The 14,612-nt window shown below is 38.7% G+C and overlaps 1 protein-coding gene across 5 annotated transcripts in view; it reads right to left on the bottom strand.

The window, feature by feature from the left end:
• UGGT1 (UDP-glucose glycoprotein glucosyltransferase 1) overlaps positions 1-14,612 on the bottom strand; it is a 111,350-nt gene that overhangs the window by 26,258 nt on the left and 70,480 nt on the right. For all 5 annotated transcript variants that reach the window (XM_004457806.5, XM_071216499.1, XM_071216498.1 and 2 more), the window contains 4 exons: positions 9,738-9,833; positions 5,855-5,957; positions 4,622-4,701; positions 3,496-3,685 (listed from right to left, as the gene is read on the bottom strand). In XM_004457806.5, coding sequence (XP_004457863.1) covers positions 3,496-3,685; positions 4,622-4,701; positions 5,855-5,957; positions 9,738-9,833 — 469 coding nt within the window. The remainder of the gene's footprint in view (positions 1-3,495; positions 3,686-4,621; positions 4,702-5,854; positions 5,958-9,737; positions 9,834-14,612) is intronic.

Here is a 14,612-nt window from a genome sequence, read left to right as displayed (position 1 = left end):
TGAAAACTGTGACACAGACAGACACCTGCACACCGATGTTCATAGCAGCATTATTCACAATTGCCAGAGATGGAAATAACCCAAGTGTCCATGAATCAGTGAATGGATAAACAAAATGTAGTATATACATACAGATGGAATACTATGCTGAAGTAAAAAGAAATGAAATTGGGACACATATGATACTATGGATGAACCTTAAAGACATTACGCTACGTGAAATAAGCCAGCCACAAAAGGACAAATATTGCATGGTCTTGCTAATACAAACTAAATACGAAGAATAAACGCATGAAGTTAAAACCTAGAGTATAGATTATTAGGAGATAAAAGGAGAGCTGAGAAGGTGTACTGATGCTTAGTGTATGTAGATGTTTTAATTAATTTGACTGTAAACATGTGGGAACGGATAGAGTTGATGGTAACACATTATAGTGAGTAGAACTAACACAGCTTGTTTATAAATGGGATTGCGGCTGAAAAAGTTAGTCTAGGGATGCATATGTCAACTGAAAGAAAGCTGGAGAATAATCTAGGGACTGAATGACACAGTGAAACCAGAGGTGGTTGAGAACTGAGGTTAACAGTACAAATACAAGAATGTCCTTCTATGAACTAGAACAAATGTGCATCACTATTGCAAGGTGGTAATAAAGTAAAGAAGCATGGGGAAAATAAATTAATGTAACCTATGGACTATAGTTAACAGCAATACTGTAATATTCTTGCATCAATGCCAAAGATGTCCTGTGCTAATAATACGTAGGGGGTATATTAGTGAGCCTAAGGGGTGCTGATACAAAATACCAGAAACGGGTTGGTTTTTAGAAAGGGTATTTATTTGGGGTAGGAGCTTACAGATACCAGGCCATAAAGCATAAGTTATTTCCCTCACCAAAGTCTATTTTCACATGCTGGAGCAAGATGGCTGTCGACATCAGAGAGGGTTCAGGCTTCCTGGGTTCCTCTCTTCCAGGGTCTTCCTTCTCTCAGGGTTTAGGGTTCCTCTCTTCCCAGGGCTTGCTTCTTCCTAGGCTCAGAGTTCCTCTCTTCCTGGGGAGGCTTCTCTGTCCTCTATGAGCTTACTTCCTAGGGCTCCAGCCTCAAACTCCAACATCAAAAGCCCTCAACTCTGTCCTCTGCCATGCCTTTTATCAGGGAGTCCTCACCCACCAAGGAGGGGGAACTCAATGCCCTAATGACGTGACCCAATCAAAGCCCTAATCATAACTTACTCATGCCCAGGTACAGACCAGATTACAAACATAATCCAATATCTATTTTGGGAATTCATACCACATCAAAATGCTACAGGGGATATGGAAAAAATATACCAAATATATGCTATAGACCATAATTAGTGGTAAAAACCTGTTATTACCTCATAATCTCTATCAAATGTTCCACAACAATGTAGTATGTTGGTGGAGGGGTATTGTATGAGAATTCCGTATCTGTGTATGATTTTTTGTAAGTTCACAACCTCTCTAATAAAAAATACATTAAAAGAACAAAATCTGAGAACTCGCATTTCCCAGTTTCAAAACTCACCACAACACTACAGTAAACAAGACTATATTTGTGGTACTGGCCCAAGAACAGACACATAGATCACAGAACAGAACTGAGAAATAAACCCTCACATTTATGGCAGACTCATCTTCAACAAAGGTGACAAAACCATTCAATGGAGAAAGAACAGTCGCTTTAACTAATGAAGCCAGGATACAGGAGAGCCACATGAAAAAGAATGAAGATGGGCCCTTACCTCACACCCTCTACTAAAAGTAACTCAAAATGAATCAAAGACTTCAGTTGAAGAGTTAAGGATATGAAACCCTTAGAAGAACACATAAGAGTAAATCTTTGTGACCACGGACTAGATCATGGTTTCTTAGATATGACACCGAAAGGACAAGCTACAAAGAAAAAAACAGTGAAAACTTCATCAAAATGAAAACCTCTTGTGCTTCAAGGGATACTATCAAGAAAGTAAAAAGACAACCTACAGAATGGGAGAAAATATTTGCAAATCATATACCTGATAAGTAACTTGTATCCAGAATAAATAAAGAACTGTTACAACTCAATAATAAAACAAATAACCCAGTAAAAATATGGGCAAAGGATTTGAATGCATCTCTCTCCAAAGATAGACAAATAGTCAATAAACACATGGAAAGAAGCTCAGCATCATTAGCCATTAGGAAAATGTATGGAAGCAGACGTGGCTCAACTGATAGAGCATCCGCCTACCATATGGAGGGTCCAGGGTTCTATACCCAGAGCCTCCTGACTTGTGTGGTGAGCTGGCCCATGCGCAGTGCTGCCGTGCGCAAGGAGTGCTATGCCACGCAGGGATGCCCCTGCATAGGGGAGCCCCACACACAAGGAGTGTGCCCCACAAGGAGAGCCGCCCCACGTGAAAAAAGTGCAGCCCGCCCAGGAGTGGCACCACACACACTGATGCAGCAAGATGATGCAACAAAAAAGAGACACAGTTTCCCAGTGCCGCCTGATAATGCAAGCAGATGCAGAAGAACACACAGCGAATGGACACAGAGAGCAGACTACAGGGAAGAAGGGGAGAGAAATAAATAAATCTTTAAAAAAAAAAAAAGAAAATGCACATCTGACCTACAGTAATATACCACTTCACACCCACCTAGATGACTATCATCAAGTGTGGGCAAGAATGTGGAGAAACTAAAACCCTCATACATTGCCAATAGTGATGTGAAAAGGTGCAGCCACTTTGGAAAATAGTTTGGCAGTTCCAACTATTTCCAACAATAAAAAACATTATGTCCCAAGAGAAGTTAAAACATATATACCAAAACTTACACATGAATATGCATGTGCACGGCAGCATTATTCATAATGGCCAAAAAATAAGAACAACTCAAAGGACTGCTGATGAATGGATAAATCAGGTGTGATATAACCATGCAAGGGAGTGCTATTTGGCAGTAAAAAGGAAGGAAGCACTGACACATGCTATAAGAATGAACCTTGAAAACAATTTGCTAAGTGAAAGAAATCAGTCACAAAAGACCACATATTGGATGATTCCATTTACATGAAATGTCAGAATATGCAGATCCATAAAGACTGAAAATAGATGAGAGGTTGCCAGGAGCTGGGTGGGGAGGGGGAGGGAGGAGGACGGGGCATGACTAGCTAATGGGTATGGGTTTTTTAGAGGGGTAATGAAATGTTCTAACATTAGATAGTAGTGAGGGTTGCAAAACTCTGAGAATATACTAAAAGCCATTGATTTGTGCACTTTAAAGGGTGGACTTAATGATACATGAATTATATCGCAATAAAGGTGTAAATTTTTTTAAAAACACAATTATACCTGAATACCGAAGTCTTTGAAACCTACCTAGACTGTGATTACTGTTCAGTCTGAGACTGCCTGGCTTTTGCACAGCAATACACCTTAAGTAGGTTTTACAAGCATTATATATTTGGAAGCAATGACATTCTTACCTCTTCTAAATAAATATTATCAAGATCATATGGTGTTCTGACAGATTCCACCATCCAACTCTCAGGTGTGTTCAAATTCAGAGTGAAGAGAGGAGACTGTGGCATATCCAAAAATTTTGCTATTGGACCCTTAGCAAAGCTATTGTCTGAAGTAAAAGAAATCTCTGGCTCTAAGACATAACGGTAAAAGCTGAAATTGAAAAAGCAAGCTGTTAGATTGTTCCCAGGCAACCTCAGTCCTTACTTTAGAAGCATTCCTACAGGTGAACACCTGGCTTAAAACAAACTTTTGGAGGGAAATCCTTCCATATTGGGAAAATCCTGTCCAAAACCCTCTTTTGGCCCAATTTTGTCTCCTGTGGTTGTAAAAACAAGAGAAGAGAAAGAGGGCGAGGATAGAGAGGGAAGACAATTCCTTCTTGTACTATTACAAGCAGCTGTTGCTGGGGCAGCAAGCACTTCTTGAGCAGTTCCCCCCTCCATGGGGGTTGTGGGGGGACTCATTTTCTTGTAATATTAAAGTCCTAAATGGTAATTGTGTTCTCAGGCTAGCCCTGAAAACACGATATGTAATCATTTAAACATCTCTCCTATAAAAGAACAATGATGAAAGCTGAGAACCCTTTTTGTTACTTTCAAACAGTTTCAGTCCAATTAGAATTAAACCATCATGAAGTCAGCAATCTCCTATAGTACCAAAATACGCTATATACTATTACTATTAACTGATTTATATTACTTTTCTCATAAATGACCATTCCAGATCTCATGATAGTATATAGCTAAGTCTGCCTTTCCAAGATACATGCAGAGGAACCTCAGCAAGCTTCCGCACATGAATATATATATTCAAACTTGAAATGATTATTTCTTTTTTTAAGCTGAAAAAGTGAAGATAAGTGTCTTTCTGCACCACAAGCATATTTTAACTATGTATGTTTAATAACTATATTGAGAAATTAAAGAAACATAAGATTCTCACGTAAGTTCTTAAAACTTTGGATTACAGCAGAAATTCGGCAACAAATGGTGTTTCCAGACATGATGCCCACCTATAAATCCATTTGATCCTTTAACACTCAATATCAGCATTAACATCCACTGTCATTTTTCTAGTTTATTTTACCTTTTTAAAGGCATGTCAGAAAGTTTTGATTGGCAGTTCATAAATACTCTTAGATTCATGTTTATCAGCTGAGTCAAAACCTAAAACAGCAAACACATGTCAAAACATAAAAATTTTTCCTATGGAGGAAGTGACTGATATTCGAGACAAAACATTTAAATTTTCTCTTCAGAGAAAGACAGAGAACATTACTTAATATCGCAAGATAATATACAAAGATAACTGTCATGAAATCTGAACTGGAGAAGTTACTATAGTATGAAAAGAAATACATATATGCACCCCTCCAAAAAAGATTAGCTGATTATAATACATGGAAATGTTAGCTTAAAAAACAAATTTTCAATTGAAAAGAAAAAAGTTGAAGCATTTCATGTTTTTGCAGACTCTTTTAAATATATCTATTTAAAACTGTAACATCGGGAAGCGGACTTGGCCCAATGGATAGGGCGTCCATCTACCACATGGGAGGTCCATGGTTCAAACCCTGGGCCTCCTTGACCCGTGTGGAGTTGGCCCATGCACAGTGCTGAAAGGTGCAAGGAGTGCAGTGCCACGGAGGGGTGTCCCCCGCGTAGGGGAGCCCCATGCACAAGGAGTGTGCCCGTAAGGAGAGCTGTCCAGAGCGAAAGAAAGTGCAGCCTGCCTAAGAATGGCGCCACACACACAGAGAGCTGACACAACAAGATGATGCAACAAAAAGAAACAGAGATTCCCGGTGCCGCTGATAAGGATAGAAGCAGTCACAGAAGACGACACAGCGAATGGACAGCAGACAACGGGGGGCGGGTGATGGGGGGGTGGGGATAAATTTTAAAAACCCTATAACATCTTATACATGTATAAAAGACATAACAGAAAAATTCATGCTAGTTATAAAAAAGGAAAATGAAAAAGCAGAATTTTTACCTTTTGCCTCGGTTACTAAAATATATTAAATTATATTAAAATACAGCATTCTTAATTCAAAGACATTTTGCTCTATATTCCTATGTTAATAAATTTACTACGTGAGGTAACCAGTCAAGTTTATGCCAACTTTCTAAAGTATTAAGTTGTTTTAGAGCCATTATCAATCTTTCTAGAGACCTCTGCTAGTCCCAAGATGCCCTGCTGCATTTGTCAATACCCTTTTGGCCATAACTAAGGGGGCCAAGCAAGCTCTAGCAGCATTACGGGGCCTGTAACTGCCACATGTGAGTACGATTTTAACAGGCTGGTTTTCGTCCCTACCAAGAGAAGCGGGGCAAGTCTCTGTGCCTCTCTGGTGACAGGGTCCACGACAGCCACAACATCAAAGTACGTCTCCCCTTCTGCTGGCCTCAGTTTTACTGCACTATAGAGACAAAGAAGATGGAACGTTAATGCAGAGGAAACAGGAAACAAAGTTAGCCTTTTTTTTTTTTTTTGCCTAACAAGCTAACAGCCCTCTTAACATTTCAAAAAAACTTAGCTTTAGAACAGCTAAGCTACAATGGTGGGCACCTATGTGATTATGTATACCCCAAGTAAAAACCCTAATGGCTCCTCAAAATGGATTGAAAGATTTGTGTGAAGATTGGAAAAACAGCTTGAATTTGTATGTAACCAAAAACTGCTAAAAACTTCTAACAGTTATAGAACATTGTGCCAATTTTTAATTTCCTGGCAAGAAGGGTATGAGGAGGGAAGGAATAAAGATTTAAAAAAGAATAATAAAAGGGACATAAAACATTACAGAAATCCTACAAAGAAAAAGGGAAAAATAATACGAAGTCTCATCATCCAACCCAACTATTTTGTTGCATGTAAGTCTTTTTTCAGATTTAGATGTCTGTATAAAAATCAGCTGCAACTAAAGAATACCAGCAATTTTACATTAATTTCCTTCTCCCTACCACCACTTAATCAAAAACCTTTTTTTTCAAGTTGTTAGACCCCAAGCATTCTGAATAGGGAATAATATATTACCAAGTGTGTCTGCCATAGTTTATTTAAGCAATTGCCTATTACTGGATATTAAGAAGGCCTTTATCTTCTGGCATTCAGCTTTTTCCAGATTTGGAAAGTTATTTAACGTCAAGTCCTAGAAGTGAGATTACTGGGTCACAGGATATGAAGATTTTTATGGCTAATATGTACTTGCCAATCAAATTTCCTGAGAACTAAACCAATTTACAAGGCCAAGAAATAAATTTCACCACATTTGTCAGCATCAGCCTAATACATATTTTGTCTGATGTTTGCACATGGAAAATGACAGCTGATTAGGTCTTGGTTTGCACTGCCAGGGTTTCTGGGAGCATGAACATTTCCAACATGTTCTCCTGCTGTCTGACCTCTGAGGTCACACTGACTAAGCGACACAGATGAGCAGGGGCCTCTGACACATTTAAAAAAGGAATGAATGTGAAAGGATTTATCTTCACTCAATTTTCCAGAAACATACATTGCTTACATCAATGCTTATCTTGGTTTGCTTTGGACAAATATTTTAATATGGTTTTGATGCTAACCATCATTCTTTTATGCAAGAACATTTACCCTGTGGAATGAAAACAAACAAACAAAACAAAACAGTAGTTAATTAAGGATACTAGGTCACAATAGTTTAGAAATGCAAATTGCCAGGCCTCAACCCACCTTGAATGAATCAGAAGCTGGGGGCAGGTCCAGCAATCTGCAGTTTAACAAGCTCTCCAGGTGATTCTGATGCCTGCTAAAATTTGAGCACCTCTGCCCTAGTATGATTTCAACCTGGGTGCTACTCTAGAATTCTGAAGTAGGAGCTCATTAGGGAAAAGCATTATATAAACTCTCACAAAGAAACCAAGAAAAAGAAGCTCCCACAGTACTTTAGATTTAGCAAGTGAGCTAGGGGATAGACCTGGCATAAAGTTCTGGGTGGAGTTAGATGTGGCATTTCATGTTCTGAGCTAGGCCCAGTGGTCCAGGTGACCCCTAACAGACGAATGCAGAAAGTGTTTCTGTGACGTCCTTTAACCACCCCCATATCTCCACTGCAAAAAAGGGACAAGACAAAAAACAAGAAGAGAATAATGGTGTGGAAATGGGGAATGATATAAACTAACAACACTAAGTTTAAATATATTCACTGTATTGGGAGAGAGAAAACCAGACTGAGGTCAAAAGTGAGAGCACAGGAACAAGATTTGGTAACTACACATATTTTATTGCACTAAGAACAGTACTTCACCAGCTGTCACGCAGCACATGAGACCACCTGGAGAGTCTTTGTTAAAATGTAGAGCCTGATATAGCAGATCTGGGGTAGAACCAGAGACTCTGATACCCTGCTACTGGACCACGGACCAAACGTTTTTTGAGGGCGAGGGTGTACATAACTGATAAGACAGACCTTTTAGTTTCCAGCATAAGTAATAAACTTCCAATTGAAATATAACACCCAATTAATTTACATAATCCCAATAAGAATTCTCCAATTACAGTTAATTCTAATACTTTTTTTAAGGTATTTTAAGGTATTTTAAGGTATTTTAAGGTATTTGAACCCAGTACCCTGTACATGGGAAGGTGTTCAACCACTTATACAACATCTGCTCCCCAATTCTTATTTTATTTTTACCATGATAGAATTTGTAAATAGAGCATTTTAATTATATAAAACAATAGACTCATGGAGAGAGCAGTACCCTGATAGGGAGAGTTCTTCAGAAGCCCAGGACTCGCTCTCTTGGCCATGCAAGGCCAACAAGATGGCAGGTCAATCAGGAAATGTTTCCTGCACTAGGTAACCAGAGAATGAATTACTTCCCAGAAGTACAGAGTTTGAGGTGATAAAACCCCTAGTGCATGTGGGCAAAATCCAGCTGGGATTAGCAAGGAGCCACAAAAGCCTCCACTTGCTGGCAACATAAAAAGAGAGTGCCAGTGCAAAGAGAGAGGGTCTCCATTCCAGGCTGGATTCATCCAACAGTCTGACCACTCAAATTTGATTCCCCCAAGGAATGGCTGTGAGAAAGCACAGTTTTAAGAAACCAAGGTCTAATATACATCGAACAAGTCAAATCAGAATCAAAGAAGGGGAGGGTCCAGGAATCTGAAGGGAAAGCCTCCCAGGTGTTCTGAGGTGTAGTTAAGATGTGTATTTGCCAGGTAAAGCCAGGGCTACACACATCAACTTCTTCCTAAGAACCACTTAGCCTGAATACAACCCAGACTGTGAGATACGCTGCAAGGCAACTTGTCTGGACCCTTCAAAAGCATCAATGCCATAAGACACAAAAAAAGCAGGATACTCTTCTATATGAAAGGAGAATAAAGAAACACAACTAACTGTACATTGTGAGCTGGACCCTCCCTTTCCCCGAAAAAAACAAAAACAAAAAAATAAGAGTTAAAAGAGGTCATTACGGGACACTGGAGAAATTTGAATGTGGACATTGTATTCCTTAATATAACTATATCAAGTTAAATTTCTTTGATATGCTAATAGGCTATGCAGGAGAAAGTTCTAGTAGTTAGGAGATATATGACAAAGAATTCAGGAGCGCGTGTCAATGCCTGCAATGTATTTTCAAACAGTTCAGGAAAAAAAACACAATGTTTATGTATGTTTGTATACATACATATCAATATACATTATCTCTACACATATGCATGTGTTTTCTCCTATACATCCCCACAAACAGCAAAGATAAAGCAAAAGTGGCATGATGTTAACAACTGGAAAATCTAAGTTAAAAATATTTGGGTATTTACTGTCACATCCTTTCAAAGAATCTCTAGGACTGAAATTTTTCAAAATAAAAATTGGAGAAGAAAAAGGCAAGGACTTCTTTATAATGCTAAACTTTGTCTTAAAGATAAAAGAGACAAGTGCTTTATCAACCTCTCTTGATTCCTGAATATCAGAAAATTACAACTGCTCTATTAAAGACTTTAAAGATTGCATTCAGAATTACTTAGGATTTACTTAGAAATAAATGTCAATTTTTATGCAACCGAGAGCTGTATATACATATATATCAGGGCTGAAAACTGCATGCAAAACAAAATGTTCAATTTTGTAAGAACTTATATATAAATTCAAAGGCGCTATTGTAAAGGCACCTTAAAAATGCAATAGTCCAGAACATGCACAAATTTACCATACCTGTGTCTGTCTTCAAAAAACTGGTATTCAATTCTTGCATCTCCTTTCGGCTGAGCTGAGAGGAGAGCATCCACCTTCATGACCAAGTCACTGGCTCTGAAAGACGGGGATAGGGAAAATTCAGCATCTCTCTGACTGAAGGTCTTTCCAATTATTGCTGAACATACTGAACACTGAAAAGATGGTTTGAAGAAAACATAAGACTTTGTGCTGACAGGCATGAGATAAAGCACTGATTTGATAACTGATGAGCTTCATGACCTTGGAGTAGTTACTTACTTTCCCCTTTGTGAATGGAGTTCTAAAACCTACTTTGCAGGGTTCCTGTAAATATTATAACTGCTCAACTAGCTTGGGGCTGGGCTATCAGTTATTTACAACTGCCCCAACTCACTTTTAAATAACTTTATTACTTTTACGATTATTAGAGTAGTAAGTCACTGGAAAACATTCAAAAAGAAAAAGTACACAGGAGAAAACTAAGATTACACACAACACTATTGGCAAGAAATAGACACTGAAAATTTAGTTCATAATTCTTCTCTACTTTTAAATACTTAAAAATAGGATTATACTATTTGGTAAGCTGCTTTTTACCTAACAATATATTATAAATAACTTTTTGCTGGTTAATAAAACAAGTGTACATCAATATTTTTAATGACTGCATAGTACTATATTCATGGATAATCATAACCTTTTTTTTTTAAGATTTATTTCTCTTTATCCCTCCCTCCCCCGCCACCTCGTTGTGTTACACTTGTCTGTGCTCAGTGTCCATTTGCTGTGGGCTCTGTGTCTGCTCGTCTCTTTAGGAGGCACTAGGAACGAAACCTGGGACCTCCCATGTTTGAGCCACCTTAGCTCCCGGTCATAATCTATTAAACCAACAGCTATCCAGTTCCACTATTAAAAACACTGGGGTAAACAACTTAGAAAAGCATTTCTGCTTTCCCCACCCCTACTAAAGTTCACTTCTAACCAAAATACTGAACTGAACCATGACACTGAAAAAAATGCTCTATTTTGAACTGAGGACTAAACCCTGAAATACTCTTATTTTCAAAACATACTTAGGAATACATGTAAACTGGAATCAAGCCTCTACAGGTTCTCACTGAACTCAAACAACGTCATGAAATTACTTCTTTTGTTTCAATTTTTCAACACCAACTCTGAATACATTTCCTGTGATGTGCCACAACATGGTCACAAGTGTTTCAAAGGACCCGTGGTTAGGTGGGCTGGGAGAGCACACAACAAACCATCTCTGGTTGGAAAGAGACAAGTCTTTGGGGCCTGGTCTTACAATTATATAGACCCCAGAGAGCCCACAGGGCTCCCCCAAGCCTCCAGAGAGGAGGTGCAGTCCAAACCTAGGCTGTGGGACAGGGCTGCTGTAAGTCGGCAGCACTCCATGGTCTAAGCAAGAGGAAGAGGTGACACTTAAGAGGCTTGGAGGCAGGAGGGACCTCTTTATCTGCTGTCACAGTATTGGCTGAGATGAAAAAAGATATTCTCTCCTATTACACAAGACTTGGCAAAGTGACTACACTGGGAGCTCTCCAAGTCAACACTTCATTGAGACATGCACGGTGAACTCTGTGACAACTGGCATGAAGAGACAAAGGAAAATAACAGAAGAACACTTGAAATTTATATTCTCCAACCACACATTCATCTGATGTTTAATGGAGAAACTACCTCTACATGACAATGGGTTCGTTACACAGCAGGTGCACGACTCAAATTATTTTCTCCCATTAAAAAAATAACTTAAGATACACTAGTTACATAATTTTATATCAAAATTAAAGTGTTGAATTTCAAAAAAAATAAGATACATTAGTTAATAACAACACTAAAATAATTAATTTAAAAACTAGCAGTAAGACTTCCAGAAAGATGGCGAATTAGAGAGACAGAGGACTCACTTCTCTCCCAGAAAGCTAGAGGATAGGGAGAAACTACCTAAAAAAAATGTTCTAGGGTTGAGAACACCAGAAGAAGGTGGACACCATTGAGAAGAGAGAGGAAAACACAGGAAAACAATCTCAACAGGAAACTGTGAGTAAAAGCTGCAGCTGCTGGGGCCCATCTCCCCACACTCAGAAAAGACAGCTTAGAATTCTCCGGTCAGAGAATTCTCACCAGAGGCCAGTGGCTACTGAAAGAGGGAGCGACAAGGGTCCACTTCCCCAGGAAAGGGGAGAGGGAGGATGAAGAGTAAGGCTGCTTCAATTACTGGCCAACAAATTTGGTTTGCTTTGTCCCTGAACCCCTTCTGGGCTGGGGCTGGGGGTACACACCATGGTTTGCCCTGGGAGCCAGAAGGGTATAAGGGACCCAGTTCTCACAAACACCCTCCCTAGTGACCAGGACTGGTAATCGAGGACAGCGATGAGGCGGGTGGAAGTATTTCCTATCCAAGAAAAGGGAGGGAGCTGCCAGAAAAGGTTGGAGAACAGCCTCTGAGAAAGTCTGATCTGCAAGGCTCTGGATAACTTCCACCGAACACACTCCAACCAGGCTTTGAACTGAGAGGGCTGTGGAAGAGCATCATCAGCTGGTAGACCAAGGAAGCACATGTGAGGAAAGTAAAAGTAAACAAGTAAAAGAGGCTTTTGGACCTTTACCACCTCCACGCAAAGTCTGCAACCCATTATTGGGTCCACGACTCAGATTTCAGCAACTGAACAGGGACAATCCTAAAGACATAAAACAGATGAACCAAACCCCAAAGAAAGGCAGTAGCACACAGCCTCCTGCCACTAACTTTCTATGAAAGAGAGACTGAGCATCTGAGGAAACTTGCCATCATAATCAGATGCCAAGACATAAGGAAAAAATTACAATCCATACTAAGAAAATGAAAGATATGGCCCAAGAAAGGAATATATCAAAGTCACACGAGACAAAGGATTTGAAACAACTATGAGGTTCATACAAATCTCCTAAATCAAATTACATGTTGAAAGAAAATATGGCTAAAGAGATAAATTACATGAAGACAATGAGCAAGCACAAAGAAGACTTTGAAATCCTAAATAGAAAAATTACGAGTTTTGATCTTACACAACAGGTAAAATCAAAAACATATTAGAGGCATACAATAGCAGACCTGAATGAGAGAAGAAAGAATAAGTAATACAGAAGACAGAACAGCTAAAATAAATAAGAGAGAAGAACAGAGAAAGCAAGTAATGAAAAAATATGAACAGGGGCTCAGAGACTTGAATTATAACATGAAGAGCAACAATATATGAGTTACAGGATTTCCAGAAGGAGAAGGGAAGGAAAAAGGGGCAGGGGGAGATATTTGAGGAAATGATAGCTGAAAATCCCCCAACTCTCATGAAAGAAATGAATTTTCATGTACAAGAAAAGCACAGGGTAATCAAATCAGAATAATTCTCAATAGACCTACTCCAAGACACATACTACTCAGAACATCAAAAGTCAAAGATAAAGAGAAAATTCTGAGAGCAGCAAGGGAGAAGCAAACGATCAAATACAAGGGACACCAAGGAAGAGAGTGAGGATTTCTCATCAGAAACCATGGAGGTGAGAAGACAGTGGTATGCTACAATTAGGATACTAAAAGAGAAAAATTGCCAGCCAACAGTTCTTCACCCAGCAAAACTGTCCTTCAAATATGAAGGTGAGTTTGAAATATTCACAAACAGAAACTAAGAGAGTTCATAAAAAAGAATCCTCTTTGCAGGAAATATCAAAGGAAGCCTTAGAGCCCAAAAGAAAAACACAAGAGAGAGAGGCTTAGAATAGAGTGTAGAAGAAAGAATAGCAGAAAGGATAACCAAAAGATGAAAATAAGCTATGACAAATGAAAATCAAAGAATAAAATGGTGGAAGTAAATAATACATTTACAGTAACATCATTGACTGAGTGGATTAAACTCCCCAAACAAAAGATACATGCTGACACCGCTATGGAAGAAAGCCTGGCAGTTCCTCAGGAAGCTAACTATAGAACTGCCATATGATCTAGTAATTTCTCCACTAGGAATGTATCCAGAAGAACTGAAATTGTGACACAAACAGACATCTGTACATTGATATTCATAGCAGCATTATTCACAATTGCCAAAAGATGGAAACAACCCAAGTGTCCATCAACTAGTGAATGGATAAACTAAATGTGCTATATATATATGGATGGAATACTATGCTGCAATAAGAAGAAATGAAATTGTGACACATACAATAATACGGATGAATCTTGAAGACATCATGCTAAGTGAAGTAAGCCAGACACAAAAGGACAAATACTGCATGGTCTCACTAATATGAACTAAATATGAAGAATAAACGTGTGGAGTTAAAACCTAGAGTACAGGTTATTAGGAGATAAGAAGAGGGCTGTGAAGAAGTACTGAGGCTTAAGCAATGTAGAAGTTTTAATTAAGTTGACTGTTGATGTCTGGAAATGGATAGAGCTGATGGTAACACATATTGAGTAGCAGTTGGTTTATAAATGGGATTGTGGCTGAAAAGGGTAGTCTAGGGATGTAAATGTTAACTGAAAGCTAGAGGATAATCTAGGGACTGAATAACACAATGAACCCATAGGTGGATGAGAATTTGGAAAATAGTACAAATGCAAGAATGTCCTATGAACTAGAACAGATGTACGTCATTAACATAGGGTGGTAGGAATGTGACAAAGCATGAGAAAAATATGATTAATGTAATCTATGGATTATAGTTAACAGCAATACTTTAATATTCTTACATCAATGCCAAAGGTGTACAGTGTAATAATAAGGAGTATGGGAAAAATATGCCAAATGAACACTATGTACCATAGTGGTAATAGTCTGATGATAACATTATCATAATCTGTAACAAATGTTG

The sequence above is a fragment of the Dasypus novemcinctus genome, chromosome 7 (assembly GCF_030445035.2).
Source record: "Dasypus novemcinctus isolate mDasNov1 chromosome 7, mDasNov1.1.hap2, whole genome shotgun sequence".
Classification (NCBI taxonomy): Eukaryota; Metazoa; Chordata; class Mammalia; order Cingulata; family Dasypodidae; genus Dasypus; species Dasypus novemcinctus.
Note: the sequence above shows the minus strand (reverse complement) of the source record. Positions and strands in the feature narration are given on the sequence as shown.